Below are 16,713 nucleotides of genomic sequence, written 5' to 3'. Positions count from 1 at the left end.
TATGGATATACCACATTTTATTAGTTGATGGAAATCTGAGTTGTTTCCACTTCTGGGATACTATGAATAATGCTATGAACAGTTATGTATACAATTTTTGTGTGAATATATATTTTAAATTCTCTTGGGTATATACCTAAGATTATGGTAATTCTATGTTTAACTTCTATGTTAACTATGTTAAACTCCTTGAGGAAATGCTGAACTGTTTTCCACAGTATCTACACCATTCTACACTGCCCCCTGCAATGGGTAAGTGTTCCCATTTTTCCCTATCCTAGCCAATACTTACTGCTGTCCATCATTTTGATTACAACCATCCCAGTGCATATAAAACAGTGGCTCATTGTGGTTTTGATTTGCATTTCCTTAATGACTAATGAAATTGAGCATATTTTTATATGTTTACTAGCCATTTATATATCTTCTTTGGAGAGATGTCTACTCAAATCCTTTGCCCATTAAAAAATTTTATTGATACATAATATTTACGTATGTGATATTTTGTTACACACATAGAATGTTAAATGATCAAGTAAGAGTAGTTAGGGTAAAAACTAAAAATAGAACTACCATACCATCCAGCAATTCTTTTGCTTATTTTTAAATGACTTGCCTTTTATTGAGTTGTAAGAGCTCTTCATATCTCTGGTTATAAGACCTTTATCAAATATGTGACTCACAAATATTTTATGCTATTCTGTGGGTTTCCTTTCAATTTCTTGATAGTAACCTTTAAAGCTTTTCGGTTTTCATGAAAACTTTGGTGAAAGTTTGCTCTTTTTCCTTTGGTCCCACTTAGATACAGTGTCTATATTCATTCTGACAAGAGGAAGGTGACAGCAGAAAGGGACAAATGAAAAAATGACAACTTCACAGTTCATATTAGTAATGAAATTATTTAGAAAATTGCCTTTCACTGTATGGTATAATTTCTGTTGGTGGATACAAGCCAAGTATGAGTCATATGCAAGTCATCATCTATTCCATTTAGCTGGATGGATCAGAGAGACAGAGTAATGGCAAATATCACCCTAGAGGAAACCAATTAGTGTTTATAACATTGCAAATGATTTATAGATTGCTTAAACATATCTATCAAATCTAAATGGAATACTTTAAATCAGCTCCATAGAAAAGCAACACTGTGGGATGATTTCTGAGCTGTGGAAACTGTGTCTTTCAGATCTAGTGTCTTCCAGCACAGAGATAGGACAGATTGCCATCTGGGAAGAGGCACTCCATTTTCTCCAGAAGTTTGCATTTGATTCAGATGGGTACATTCCAAGGAACACAGGACCCAGGCTCATCTCTCGGAATCTAGAATAAAAACAAATTTGGATGTTCAAACCTGGGAAATGTTTGTGACTTAGGTGAAAAATAGCAGAACATAAAGTAGGTTAAACACCAGCAGAGGGCAACCAGGGCCCTGACAGGTCAGGGAACAGCAGCCTGCGAGGTGCGGAGGAAGCCAGGGGAGGACTGGGGAACTCCTGGGTTTATCATCTCACGCTTGAAGACCACCCAGTGAAAAGTGGGGTGGGTCTCTGTTTCTCCAGAGTAGAAGAAGCAACGTGTGGGGGGCTTAGGGAAAACCATGAAGGATACCACAAAGAGCCAGTGTAAGTGGAGGATGGGGGTCTTTCCCCTCAGTCTAAGTCAGGGTGGTAACTGTGAATAGCATGACTTTCTGCCACAATTAAAAACGCTGTCCCTGAAAATATCAAAGGAGGGTAGAGATGTCTGCTCGGCATGGGCGCTGTTGCCAGAGGGGAGAGGTTCCTGCTAGCATACTTTCCTGGTGCCCTTTTGGGATTGGGGTGGAGGCAGACTGTCAGAGGGGCCTATACTCCTGGCCTGGGTGTCCTAGGTTCAGGGCACAGTTCCTGAACTTCTGTTCCTGACCAAGATGTCCTAGGAAGGGAGCAAAACAGGAGAGGAACATAAAACTAATGGGAATGAACCTTCTTTTGTCAAACAGTATAGAGTGGAGCCACGGAGGGCCAGGCTGATGAAAAAATGCAACCCGAGGGGTACAAATTCAAGGACCCCTCTGCACGTCTGCTCAAATGCCCCCATGTTTCCCATCACCTTTTCTGGCAAGAAAAGCCACAGCAGTGGGTTCACAAAACCTTACCACAAGAACAGAGGCCAAAAATTCAGAATTTTATGATCACTATTTTTTTTTCTACTATGTAGAACATACCATTTTTGTGAACTTGTCTTCACAGGCCATCCTAATCTTCTCCGGGGTCAGCGGACTATTAAGGCTCAAGGGTCCGTGCAGGCCTCTCTCCCGTCGTGCTGCACTCACCGCATCATGGATAGCGAAAAACACGGAACACCCCAGGAACACCCCTGACTCTCCCAGACCCTTGAAGGGAAGCATGCCAGCTAGATTATACCTCTCTCTCACTCTACATATATATGCATATTTATAGCATATGTGCATATATAAAAATATTACATACTACATATGTAATTTTTTTTTTTTTTTTGAGACAGAGTCTGGCTCTGTTGCCCAAGCATGACACTGGAGTGCAGTGACACGATCTCGGCTCACTGCAACCTCTGCCTCCCAGGTTTGAGCTATTCTCCTTCCTCAGTCTCCGAGTAGCTGCAATTATAGACATGCACCACCACACCTGGCTATTTTTTTGTATTTTTAGCAGAGATGAGGTTTCACCAGGTTGGCCAGGCTGGTCTCGAACTCTTGGACTCGGGTGATCTGCCCGCCTCGGTCTCCCAAAGTGCTGGGATTACAGGCATGAGCCACTGCACCCGGCCTATGTAATGGTTTTGTTTCAAAAAGTAATTTAATCTTTTGATCCAGTATTCCCATTCTTAGAATTCTAGCCTAAGGAAATGACTTACATACAGAAGATGATTATTAGGCATGAAGATGATTATTGCAAGGTAAAAAATTAGACAGAACCTGATGGCAATAGTTGATGTTAAGTTCTAAGATTTGGAATACTAAAAATTTTTATCATGATGTTAGATTAGAATTAAAATGTTTAATAAGAATTTTTCTTCTGCAATCCTGGTAAAAATCCCAAACAGTCAAGAGACGAATGTAGCCCTCCTGTCACCCAACAGGTATCATATAAACATGCATATTTACCCGTAGAGCGTCACTTACCTTAGATGAATAAAGAGTATTTGAGTTTTCAGAGGGAGGCAACAAAGAAATGTGAAACTCTGTGGGTGTGTCACAGATGGCAGGGATTTTATATTGGTCTGGACCACGAGTGTGCAGAACGCCCTGGGGAGAATAATTCAGTTCTTCTATTGTATAAAGTCCCATGCCTTGAATAAATGCACCTTCAATCTGAGGCAAGAACAAAAAAAAGAATTTCCACGTATGAGAAAACACAGTCAACAGTAAGTAGCATTTCAACTTCATGTTGTTTGTTTGAATTTTAAAATTGTAATTTAAGAGTGTTTTCAGGGTGTCTTGGAGCATGTTGCTGAAAGTTTACCTAAAAGCCATTTTAAACATCTTGTGCAGCATTAAGTTAAAAGAAGTTCAAAGTCTGCTGGGCACGGTGGCTCACACCTGTAATCCCAGCACTTTGGGAAGCTGAGGCGGGCAGATCACCTGCGGCCGGGAGTTTGAGACCAGCCTGACTAACGTAGAGAAACCCCGTCTCTACTAAAAACACAAAACAAATTAGCTGGGTGTGGTGGTTCATGCCTATAATTCCAGCTACTTGGGAGGCTGAGGCAGGAGAATTGCTTGAACCTGGGAGGCGGAGGTTGTGGTGAGCCAAGATCACACCATTGTATTCCAGCCCGGGCAACAAAAGCAAAACTTCGTCTCAAATAATAATAATAATAAATAAAAATAATTAAAAAAAAAGAAGTTCAAAGTCAAAGGACTTGGGTTCTGATCTTGGTTTGGCCATTGAAATGAGTGCTCGGGAAGAGTCTTCACAGAGCCTGGAGCCTAAGCACCCTCTTTTTTTTTTGCCCATGAGGCAGACAAACCCCCTTGACGGATGTGTCCAGAGACCCCAGAGTGCTAGTGAAAGCTACAGTCCCATTGTCTCATCCCACCTCCTTGCCCACAAGGTGGCTAGCCTCACATCTCTGGACTCTGATTTTAGATCAATCTTCCAAAAACTCCAGTCCATCCCCACTAAGTGAAGTCTTGTCTCTAAAAGCCCTCCACCCACCCCTGGCAGTCCCCAGCCCTCTTCTGCTCTCCAACTCCCTCCTCATGGCCCACCCTCCCACACAGGCCTTCCCCATAGTCATCCGCCCTGGCCTGATCAGCAGCCATGAACAGGCATGCTAAATTCCCTGTTTCTGTAGGGTGACTTCCTCCACTGTTCTTTTTTTTTTTTTTTTTTTTTGAGACGGAGTCTCGCGCTGTCGCCCAGGCTGGAGTGCAGTGGCCGGATCTCAGCTCACTGCAAGCTCCGCCTCCCGGGTTCACGCCATTCTCCGGCCTCAGCCTCCCGAGTAGCTGGGACTACAGGCGCTGCCACCTCGCCCGGCTATTTTTTGTATTTCTTAGTAGAGACCTCCACTGTTCTTTCACCCCAAATGTTGTTTCTCATTCTTTCCTTGACAACCTGGTCCACACCCACTTCCTCCCTAAGCCTCCTTTGACTTCTCCACACCAGAGATTCTTCCCATTTGCCAATAACACAATGTCATGATGGTGGGGGCGGGGAGTGGAGGGGGAGGGGACACTAGATGGTGCCCTAAATCAGAGGTAATGAGCTGAATTGCCTCCAGGTTGGATATACGTAAAGCCAGTATGTGAAGATTCCAGGTGGGTCCTGGAGAGTGTGGGTCTCATTGGAGAGTGTGGGACTCTAGAGGTGCAGCCCACCGACTTTTCGCTCGTGGAAATGCAGATGCAGTGTGGGCAAATTTTCTGTTTTCAGGAGAAACTAGATGTTTATGACTTTCCAATCTTTTCAACTATTTCAAATTTAAATTTGAAAATGTCTGTGGGTAGAATCCAGCACTACAGGCTGCCTATCAATAGCTACTGCTCTAATGACTTGAGGCTTGTGATTCCAGCAAACTTCAAACTCCTCGAAGCTGAAGCCCATTGTGTGGCTAAGGCTCAGCACTGGGCACTAACTCTACGTATGTCCCAGAAGTTTGGAGCTCATCGGTCACCTCTAGGCTTGGTCTTGCCTCATTCAAGCTCCCTAGTCACAGATTGTATGTTTCTTCAAAAGCTACTGAAAACACTTTATTTCCTTCCCCCTTTTAAACAGTAAGACATTTGAGCTTTGCAGCTGGTCTGAATAGAGTTGACTAAAGGGGTAGAAAAATAAGATGATGAATAAGCCTGATGGAATGCTCCCCTGCAGACCCCACTGCACTTTTGGCTTTTACAAATAGAAAGTGAGACATATCAGTTACACATACCTGGCCTATGTCAATGGCTGGATTTATACTGCAGCCAACATCCATGACAATGTCTGTTCTGATGTTCTAGTAAGAAAAAAAAAGTTAAAATATTTATTTTAATGAGGATAACTTAGGGAGAAGAAGCTGAGGAATACTTCCTGCCAGGCTGACTTTGGTATAAAGCCTTTCTTGGAGCCATGTCATTTCAAAAGAAGCAACAAAGATTTTCTTATATGACAAAGTTTGTTATATAAAACTTTCAAAATTATACAAATACTCTTAGCCAGCTGAAGCACTGTCTTTTTTTCTTGGAAATAATAGGAGAAAAAAATATTTACTTGATTTTGATTCAAGCTGGATGATGCAACAGATTGAGAAATATATGATACAACAAAAGAAAACATCTATGGCCCTCACGATCCTAGTTGCAAAGCTTAATGGCTAACATGCAACCCAACAGCCAGATACAACTGGCTGAGGAATGTTTACTGAACCACAGAGTTCAGGGTGCATCCACAAAAAAGTCTTTGAATTGTCATCTGAAAATCTCCCATTTTCATTTTTGGAGCAGAGAAGAGAATAAAGTTGACACTACAACTTGCTCCTGATAACCTACTAATGAGGAGAAGCACAGCAGGCCCAGCCAGAGTGTTAGTAACACCATTGCTTTCCAGCAAGTCCATACATTTTTTTAAAAATGTGATGTAATGTTCTCTGCCATGACTAACAGATTGTACTTATAATTACTAATTGAACAAAATAAATGCAAGAGTTTCCTTATTTGATCTAGGACTTTCATCTAGCATTTGAAAACTAGATAATGATTGGAATGTTTGACAATAATAAAACTTCAGGAACTCACATCTCTTATTTAAAGACACAGTAAAATGTAAAATCCTCTTTGACATCAGTCAGCAAGACTGGTCTTCCAGGAGATAAGTGGCCTCAGCTGGAGGTGAGAGGAGGAGCTCTAAAGTCTTCAGTGTTAGTGAAGTTTCTGCTTTCAAAGCTGTGGGCTTAGGTTGGTGGGGCTGGCTCATGCCTGTAATCCCAGCACTTTGGGAGGTCAAGTGGGGGCAGATCACTTTAGGACAAGAGTTCGAGACCAGCCTGGCCAACATGGTGAAACACCATCTCTACTAAAAATACAAAAATTAGCCAGGGGTGCTGGCACATGCCTGTAGTCCCAGCTACTCAGGAGGCTGAGGCACGAGAATCACTTGAACTCAGGAGGCAGAGGCTGCAGTGAACTGAGATGGTGCCACTGCATTCCAGCCTGGGCAACAGAGCAAGACTCCACCTCAAAACAGAAAAAAACAACCCACAAAGCTGTAGGCTTAGCACTGTCTGTCGTGTCTTTTGCTAGGGCTGGAGATAGTGGATCTAGGTTGTGGTAGGCTGCCTCAAAGATGGCTCTGGATAACCCTCACCTACTGGCATTCACATCCATATGTAGTCTCCTCCTCTACTCTACCAGGCCAGCCTGTGTGACCAATAGGCTATGGCAGAGGTGACAGTAGTCACTCTGAGTTAGGTTATAAAGCTGGGCTTCTGTCTCAGGTACTCTCTCGCTTGCTCACGCTCTCTTTTTCTCTTGGGCTGGTCTCTCTGGAGGAAGCCAGTTGTCATGTCCTGAGGACACTCAGGCAGCCTACAGACAGCTGTCCACATGACAAAGAATGGAGGCATCTGGCCAACAGCCAGTGAGGAGCCGAGGCCTCCTGTCAACAATGCTATGATGGAGGGAGGTGGAATAGGATTCTCCTGTCCCCACTGAGCCTTGAGATGACTGTTGCACCCCAGCCACAGCTTGACTGAAGCCTCAGGCAGAATCACCCAGACGAGCCACTCCCGGAGGCCTGCCCCTCAGAAGTGGTGTGAGCTAATGAGCATCCACTGTTTTCAGCACTAAGTTTGGGGGTAATTTGCTGTAGAAGAACAGATAACTGATATTTAGATGTAAGTTCAAAGTGAGGAAAACTTTGCTGGAATAAGGGCAATTCTATCAACAGGAGAATGGCTGAGAAACAGGCCTTTGGGAAAGGCCCCTGGTAGAATGTCACATTCTAGCCCTTTGCCTAGCAGTGACACCAACCTGAGCTGAGATTTAGCTTTTATGAAGGCATCTGATGAGACTATAAGGCACATCCCCTAAGATCATTCAAATAAGTTATAGGAACATGCCTTAAAATTTCATACTAGGCTAATTATTGTTCTTGGATCTTAACAAGGACAAGGCATATATAGGAATATAAGAAAATCCATATGACTAAATTTTTACCAACTTTTGCTTTGAGGGAGAAGGAATTTAGAAATTACTTATATGGGCAGGGCTCAGTGGCTCACACCTATAATCTCAGCACTTTGGGAGGCCAAGGTGGGCGGATCACTTGAAGGCCAAGAGTTTGAGACCAGCCTGGGCAACATGGTGAAACGTCTCTACTAAAAATACAAAAATTAGCTGGGTGTGGTGGCGCAGTCTGTAATCCCAGCTACTTGGGAGGCTGAGGCACGAGAATCACTTAAACCCGGGAGGCAGATATTGCAGTAAGTCAAGATCAAGCCACTGCACTCTAGCCTGGGTGAGAGAGTGAAATTCTGTCTCAAAAACAAACAAACAAACAAACAGAAATCAGTTCTATGCAAGAACCCGCTCCCTAGTAGTGTTGGGCTGCTACTCTAACACAAAACCATGCTCAGAGTGACCACTGTTTTGCCCTAGTCCAAGGTTACCCTATAGAGATCCAGTCTGAGTTAGAACCAGACAGGTCAGATACTTGAAAAGGCAGGTTCAATAAAGGTGACCATAGTTTCAGAGATTAGGTTGACTACAGTTTTAAAAAATACATGCGGCCAGGCGTGGTGGCTCATGCTTGTAATTCCAGCACTTTGGGAGGCTGAGGCGGGCAGATCATGAGGTCAGGAGATTGAGACCACGGGTGAAACCCCGTCTCTACTAAAAATACAAAAAAAATTAGCCGGGTGTGCTGGCGGGCGCCTGTAGTCCCAGCTACTTGGGAGGCTGAGGCAGGAGAATGGCGTGAACCCAGGGGGCGGAGCTTGCAGTGAGCCGAGATCGCGCCACTGCACTCGAGCCTGTCTCACAAAAAAAAAAAAAAAAAAAAAAAAAAATATATATATATATATATATATATATATATATATATATGCTGGGGACTTACTAAATGAAAACTTAAATCGGATCATAATCCAAGAATGCAGGCATAGAGGATATTTATAAATATCAAGAACTAGAACTTGCTTCAAGGTACATTTTGGAAGAGATTATCACTAAACTGGTAGCTTGGTCACATGACAGTTGTTAGGGTATCACAGTCCCATTTAATGGATCAATGATCTTTCATTGTTATTGACTGTGACCAGTAAGTGGCTTCTTTTACTCCCAAAGGTTCTGCTACAAGAGGAGAAATTCTATGAGTCTTTAAAGCAAGAGAGAGAGAAAGAGGGACAGCGTGTGTGTGTGTGTGCACGTGCGCGTGCGCGTGCATATCTCGTCAGAGCATCCCTTGAAAGCATAAGGATGCTCTGAAACTATCTAAAAAGCAAGACCAAGCCGGCTCTGTGGCACAATGGATAGCACATTGGACTTCTAAAAGGCAAGACCTAGCTGAGAAAAAGACATAAAAAAGTGGCCACTACCTGCCCTGGGCTGGCTTGGTGCTTGTTAGCAGATTACAGATGTCTATGAAATCTTTCAAGAATGATATATTTTGGCATTTCTCATAAGAAGTCAGAATTGCTGGTTGTGCCAACAGTCTACATGAAAGCCCCCTTTAGAGCATGTTGCTTTCTTCAAGTAGTTTCTTTCCTGATTCCATTTAAAAGAGCCAGGGAAATAAAGACAGGTCACCAGTTGTTTTCCATGGCAGCAACCAGACCACCAAGGCAATTGTGGGGATTCTATTTTTTTCTGGTAATCCGGGGAATCACCCTTAGGCCAAATGCATGGTGCTGCCCCTCACTCAGCTCTCCTCAGATAGATGGCATCTGTGGAATTTAGGTGCATCCTAAGTGCAACTTGAAGACCTTTCCAACTGGTACTGACCTTATGATCCCCTGTCAGGCAGTCTATTTCAACCTCGGAACAGGCAGCTCCATAAACGAAGTATTCGAAGGGATGGCCTTCGCCTTTCTCCCAGTTTATGTCTGACTCATAACCTCTGGAGGAAACAGAATTCTTGAGTGTTGTTAAGTGATCAAGTCCCCTAATTGCAGACCATGATGACTGAACAGACTCATGAGGAGTTATGCAAACCACAGGAATATACCTGTACAATGATATGCCAGCACCAAATGTATGTGTGATAAATGCATTGAATAAATAAATATTTAGTTTTTTCCTTTAAAACTTGCTTTGTCTGATAAAAATATCTAACTACTCCTGACTGGTGCCTCCTTACTCCTGGAGGTTAGCTTCTTACTTCATGAATGTCCATCTTACTGCTTTTGGCTAATATTGGATCATCTGATTTGGGGAAATCAACCTTCATTTTACACCAAACGCTATTTCAAAGGTGCATGCTTCCTGCTTTGTTTATCTTTCTGGCTCCAGAATTTGCCCCTCTGTGTGAAGGATCAGGTCCTATGGTTCCCATTCTTTGTCTCTACTTCGGTCTCCCACCATCAAGCTCCATGGCCTGCTCTGTTCCTAACTAATCTTTAAGAACATCAAACAAATATTAATGGTAAAATAGAAGCATGAGTCAGCAGCTTCCAGAACTCTCTACCCTCTCTCCTCTGCTGCCCTGCAACCTGGAGATGGCCATTAAAAATGCTTCCAATGCCTGTTCCTGACAGGGAGTCAGTGCCCAGGACTCCCACACCAATGGCAAAGTGATCAAACCAGGTAAGGCTCTACATCACTCTGCTGTCAGACAGCTTTTACTCTCCATTAAAATAATTTAATAAACTGTTTTCCAGATTCAGTGAGTTCTTGTTGTTTCACATCTTAATGTAACATGGTTATGGCCCAATTTCTTTTTTGCCAATCCTGAAGGTGTAAAATGGTACCCCTCTTATGGGTTTAATTTGCATTTCCCCACCTTTGTTTCTTAAGAGGTAGATTGTGTTTTCAACAAAAAGTCAACAACTGCTGAGTATTCCAAGTGCTAACCCCAGAGAGCCTTAAAATACCACCCACTATGATTAGAATCATCAGTTCAGCTGAATTTTGTGTGCCTATTTTCCCTAACAGGAGTCTTTCTGGATACCAGCAATTAAATGTTCTTTATAACCATGGGTAAATAGAAGGTACAAAGTCAACGTTTGCCAAAATTGCAAGGGAACTGAAACTCTTCCTCAAGATACCACTGTCATTCTCCACAGCGATTGGAGGGAGTATTTACCTGAAGTATCCAACAGCTGAAAGGCTAATGCTTTCATCAAAAGCGGTCTGTGCCTGTGAAGGAAGAGCATAGCATGCTGCAACAAGGATGCCCAAAGAAAGAATCACTCAATACTTCAATTTTAATTTTACCCTGTCTGCTAAATAAAACTATCAGCAATAGTAACTAGGAAGGACCCAGATTAATCCATTCCTTTTGGCATTCTCCATTTCTACAGGCGTTTGTGGTTCACACCTTGTAGCTATTTGTTCAGCACCTATGATGGTAATAAATGCCTGCTGTGGTATGCTACAGGCTGGACTAAAGTCATCAACATATGTTCCACTTAGGAAGAAATTCACTCGGTTATCTGTAGTAGATTTCCAATTCATATGGGACATTTTAGAAAACAATGGTTGGTTGGCTGCTTAATTTTAATATCAGGTTCCTGCCAGTCTATAGAGTAAGGGTTCATTTTATAATCCATATTTATGGGAACTATCAATCCTTTCTGGGCACATTTGTTTCAGGTGAGGGGAATAATTTTGCTAAATTGTACCATTTACACCAAAAGGTCTCCTGACTCTGCAGTGCAGAGTTGACTACTATGCAGAAAAATCAGGGTTAGGTCCAAGTCCCTAAGTCTAAGAAGGAAGGTCAGAAGCGCATCAATCATTAGAGAAGAAAGCAGGCCGCATGGCTGCATTTCATGGTGGTGGAGAACTACTCCCCACGCTGCACCTCTCTCCATCTTTCTTCAGTCACACTGACTCAGCCTTTCTGGGCTCAGGTAGCATGGGGCAGGGGACAGAAACAAATATACCCAGGAAGTATAGACAGATCCCATAAATATGAGTTATAAAATGAGTCCTTACTCCACGGAATAGCAGAAACCATTTCTAAGTGGGATCCTCAAATGTTATTTCCCCCAGACCTGTATTCATAAGGTTGTGAAAACTGACATTCTAGAATAGCCAGCGTGACACACGCTCCCAGTTTTTATGGATATTTGTTCCACAACATCTGGTAGTTGATAACCTATTACTTCGAAAAGTTTGTTAGTTGACTTTAGAATGTGTCTTCTTTTCCAACTAGATTGTAAGCCGATCAAAGGAAGCAGTTGAATATTTCCGTTCCATTGAGTACCTATTACTGGATGAACAGATACTCACTGGCTTGGTTTCCTATTTCTAAATGAGTGCTTGTATGTTTTTTACTTTTACAGAACGGTTCTACTATTGTTTTTTCTCTTTTAGGAATAGTAGAACACAAAGGAGGAGAAAAAACAGATGTACAGTTATTATCCAGACAATCCCTAGGTTCCATAGGATGAAACATTAATTAATTCTGGATTAAAATAGGAGTTCTGGCAGAAGAACTATCTTTTTCTCTAACAGAAAATTTTCCCAGATGCAAGAGTTCCTCCACCACATTGTGATAGGATTTCCACATGCTAAGAGCCAAAGGCCTTTTATTTATCATTATGCAATGGTGGTACCTTTGCAAATGCCCTTTCTACAGATTTCAATTAATGCATATTGCTCTTGCTCTCCTCCCACTCCTTTTTCTTCTAAAATAAAATACAGAGAAACATTGATTCTCACCCAGTCTTTCCAAGTTCCTTTAGGATTCTTGCTGATGATGGGTTCGAGGCGTTTTAGAAGAGTTTGACAGGCATCCTAGAGATTATTTTTAAATTAAAATTATGATCCTAATTTCATGCAAACACCAAATTCAAAACAACATAATATGTACCATTCCATAGGCTTATCTAAGAGGGAACATGGAAAAATAAGACACCAACCCTGTATGAAGGTGATATCAAAGGTTTCATACAAGTGTGTGCACGTGTGTGTGTGTGTATGTGAATGAACTGGCCTTGTAAGCCATGCTAAAAAGTCAGGACTTAATAAAAAAAAAAAAATCTCTTGGAAAATCACGAACCATTGCTTTCAGACATGGCATGGCCACATTTATTTTGTGAGAAAATTCACTCTGGCAGCAGAAAGCTAGAGCAAAAGGCGATGAAGTTGTGGTGGAGAGACAGAAGTCCTGCATCGGCCCTGGGGAGAGGTGGGAGTCTGTCTCAACGTGATACTAACATAATATGGAAACAGAAAGACAAAGACATTTTTGAGTAGACTTGAAAGGACTTGCTGATTAGAAAAATGTCAGGAATGAGGGAGAAAAAGAGGTGGCATTCCCAGCACAGGAGAACCACTGGGTGCTGTACCACTGACTGAGGCCAAGATGGGGGAAGGAGATAGGAGTTGGATTAACTCTCAGCATCTCTGGAGCTCCACCCACCCACGTATTTGGCCCTGAGGGAGTTAATGATTTGGATGCCACTGCAGCGACTGTTACCTTTACTGCCAACCCGTTGAGATCTGCCACCACAGAACCTCCAGAGACATTTGCATTAGGGACGGTTTCTGTGCTTGTTCCACGCAGGTGGACATTCGAAATTGGCATTCCTAATTCACGGCTGACCACCTGGATTTTAAGAGAGAGTTTCTTTTAAAACACTGATTAGTAACAGAGCTGTGCACATGCCCACATGGTAACACATGTGTGATGCCCTCATACTCATGACAGGGACAAGGGAGCAGAATCACAAATTCCTCCAGCCACAAAAAGTTTCTCATTTCTAAAAATCCTATAGCTAGTCTGGACCCCAAGTTCTGAACACACTTTCCTGTTCTTTGACTTTCTGGTGATAGTGTCAGAAAGAGGAGGTGAGGCCCCAAGCCAAGGCGGGAAGAAATGCTTCATTCTTGTTTCTATAATCATGATATTGACACCTTTGAGGCTTCTCCTATGACCACACTCTGCAAAATTCTAGCAGAACCTTACCAATGATAGGAGATGTCTATCTCCTATCCACATTTCTGTAGTTGCCCCAGGAAAAGAGTGCTTCTTATGAGAAAGGACAATGACCTTGGAAAAGCAGCAGCATGAACATGTGGGTCACAGGAGATGGTGCCAGTGCCATGTGCCAACACAAGGACTTAACTGGCTGCTTTATTCTTTATTTTTAGCGCTAGAGAGCAAAATCATATTGCTAACTTTAGTTGATCCCAAACTCGACTCTCTCCTGCTAGCAGCGTGGCTTGAAAGTGCTTGCCCACAGCTTCTACAAGGACTCAGGCACACGGAACCCTTCCATGAGGTCTGGCTCTCAGATCCTCCACACACAGTGCATAGCCTTAGAATATCAAAGTCTCTGGTGATCCAATACGGAAAACACCCTCCACTGGGGAATGTCAATTCTCAAGTGACTGAGAGAAAATGTGTATTCAACATCTTTATACTTAGAAAAATGTAAATGAAAGCAATAATGAGACACTTTCATTCACTTATCAAATTATCTATAAATTTTCAACAATCTATCACATTCACTGTTGGTTAGGGGTATCATGAGAGGGATACTTTCTGGAAAACAATTTGATAATATGTGTCAAACAATTTAAAATAGTCACACCTGTGACCCAGTAATTCTACTCCCAGAAATCTATGTTAAGAAACAATCAATGATTTGATCACGGTTAATGTACAAAAATATTCACCGAAGTATTCAAACAACTGGGGATGGTTAAAGAAACCATATATTTATCCACATACAGCCATGAAAATTCATGATTGTAAAGACGGCTTAATGACAGGAAAAAGGGTTCACACTATACAAAGTGGGTGGAAAAACAGAATACAAAATTATACAAAAGCATGTTGGTGACTTTTTGCGAAAGAAAAAAGACAAGATGTAAAGACCCCCAAATAATGACTATTCTGTGTGGTGAAACTGTGTAGGGTCTTTGTTTTTAAAAATTTTCTGCTGCTTCCAAATGTTTTATAATCTATTATATTACTATTATGATTAACAAAAGAGAAATGGTAGCTTAAAATTAACCTAAAATAAGACAGCCAAAAGCAACAGATAAAGTTTGGCTGTAAATATCAAAGGTGATTTATATTAGCGATTGTTTGGAGTCTGTAATGCAAAAAGGGAAGGAAATAATCCAAATTCATCAGAATTGACACATTATCTTATTGCCCAAGAAAAATTCAAAAAGGACAATTCAACTGTCACTATATCCAAAGGAAAGCAGCAAATAAGTATATAACTTTCCTTAGCAATAAAACAACTCGAGACTCTTCTGCCACATTCTTTTAGGGGTTTGGTTGCAAAATTGGTTTACCTAGTTTCTGCTAATTGTTTAACAGCGTAAACTGTCAAAGCTCAAATCTCCTATCCTTTATTTTTCTTTGTTTTTACTTTTTGAGACAGGGTCTTGCTGTGCCACCCAGGCTGGAGTACAGTGGTGCAATTGGCTCACTGCAGCTTCGACCTCCCAGGCTCAAGCAATCCTCCCACCTCAGCCTCCCAAGTAGGTGGGAAAACAGGCTCATGCCACCATGACTTGCTAATTTAATTTTTTTTTTTTTTTGGTAGAGATGGAATCTCCCTTTGTTCCCTGGGCTGGTCTCGAACTCCTTCACTTAAGCAATCCTCTTGCCCCAGTCTCCTGAAATGCTCGAGCCGCCCCACCCAGCTTCCTATCTTGTATTTTATAACAGAAAATATTCATTCATAGTTTTTCTCTCATGAGCAGATCTATAAGCACACACCCAACTCAATCTAGTTATTTGCATTCTTACCTGAATCATTTTAGTGTGGACCCCCTGCCCCATTTCAATTCCACCGTGAGTGACCAGCACAGAGCCGTCAAGATAAATGTGAACCAAGGCAGCAGCCTGAGCAGAAAAGACGAAAAGTATTTCTAAGAGCTTTTTGATATTGTCACATATCATGTCAATTAAAACATTTTCCTTGGAAATATTTCCCTCCAAGAATCCCCCACCCCCCAGGGTGGAGTAACGTTTTAGGTTTCTTTTCGGGGTGGGGGAAATGGGGGCAGGGACTCTGTTTTAAAATGCAAAGTAATGTATAGACAGGTAGAGGGAGAGGGTGAATAATTGTGTGCACGCATATTATCACAGTTGTAGTAGGCATGCCACAGAAAAATGAAAACGGAAATTCATTTTGTTATAATCCCATAAAAGATGAGATAGATAGACATTAAAATTTTTTTGCTGCAAAATGACTAAGCTCACCCTAAATCATCTTGGCACCGAACTACAGAGCTTTGGAGTTAGACAAGAACTTGGAAGTAATCTTATCTAACTGTATAGCTCCACACAAGGATCCAGAAGGAACAAGACTGCTAACAGCATTAAAGGCTCTTATAATCAGAAACATCCAGTCTCTAAGCTAAACATGTTTTATAATTAACAAGAATGTGCCTTCTTGCATATCTGCCTGTGCTAAACTAGAATATGGGGATATCCCAGAAAATCACAGCAGAAAACAAGAATGGCTTCTTCCCTTTGGGTCTCCAATGTAAGAGCAACATCAGCAGCATATGGTCCTATGGCAGGTGTCTCTCAGTGGTTCCACTGTGGTCCAGGAAAGCCTGCAAGGCAACCTTTACAGCTCTTCAGCAGGGATGTGCTGACCGTATGGGTGTGGTCTGGGTCAGCTAGGTTTCTTAACATCTAAGTTTCTAAGCAGAGTGACATAATAATCTAGGATTTATAATGTCAAGGTCTTCAGAAAATTCTGGTAACAAGCCAATGTCAACTTAATAAACCGAAAATTTTCCTAAGCCTTAATTGCTCACTTAGATTATTTGTAAGCAACCCTGGTCATAAGTGAAAGTTGATGGAGCTGCATGTTAATCAACAGATAAACCCAAGAAAAAGACAGCATTTCCAGATCAGTTCTCTGCCCATCAGAAGGGCCTTCCAAGCTGCCTGGGAACTGTGGACAACACTTGGAGAACCGTCTCTTTATTTGTATCCAAAGGTGCACATTACCTCTGTGAATGACAACCAGAAAGCTCTATCATTCCAGATAAGGCAAGTTTGATGGTGAAAATGCACTCCATTTATTTGGTCAGCAGTATTGGGCAAATGGGGACATCAGGATACTCTT

At 42.0% G+C, this 16,713-nt stretch overlaps 1 protein-coding gene across 1 annotated transcript in view; it reads right to left on the bottom strand.

The window, feature by feature from the left end:
- Positions 1–453: 453 nt before the first annotated feature.
- AOX1 (aldehyde oxidase 1) overlaps positions 454–16,713 on the bottom strand; it is an 88,933-nt gene continuing 72,673 nt past the window's right edge. Inside the window, exons 27-35 of the mRNA XM_025404993.1 lie at positions 15,378–15,473; positions 13,086–13,214; positions 12,326–12,400; positions 10,743–10,795; positions 9,443–9,557; positions 5,395–5,460; positions 3,143–3,331; positions 2,207–2,374; positions 454–1,320 (exon numbers count right to left, since the gene is read on the bottom strand). Of these exons, the coding sequence (XP_025260778.1) occupies positions 1,270–1,320; positions 2,207–2,374; positions 3,143–3,331; positions 5,395–5,460; positions 9,443–9,557; positions 10,743–10,795; positions 12,326–12,400; positions 13,086–13,214; positions 15,378–15,473 (942 nt within the window). The 3' untranslated portion in view covers positions 454–1,269. The remainder of the gene's footprint in view (positions 1,321–2,206; positions 2,375–3,142; positions 3,332–5,394; positions 5,461–9,442; positions 9,558–10,742; positions 10,796–12,325; positions 12,401–13,085; positions 13,215–15,377; positions 15,474–16,713) is intronic.

This window comes from Theropithecus gelada, chromosome 12 (genome assembly GCF_003255815.1).
Source record: "Theropithecus gelada isolate Dixy chromosome 12, Tgel_1.0, whole genome shotgun sequence".
In the NCBI taxonomy this organism is placed as follows: Eukaryota; Metazoa; Chordata; class Mammalia; order Primates; family Cercopithecidae; genus Theropithecus; species Theropithecus gelada.
The sequence above is the reverse complement of the archived record's forward strand: the minus strand, read 5'-3'. Positions and strand labels throughout refer to the sequence as shown.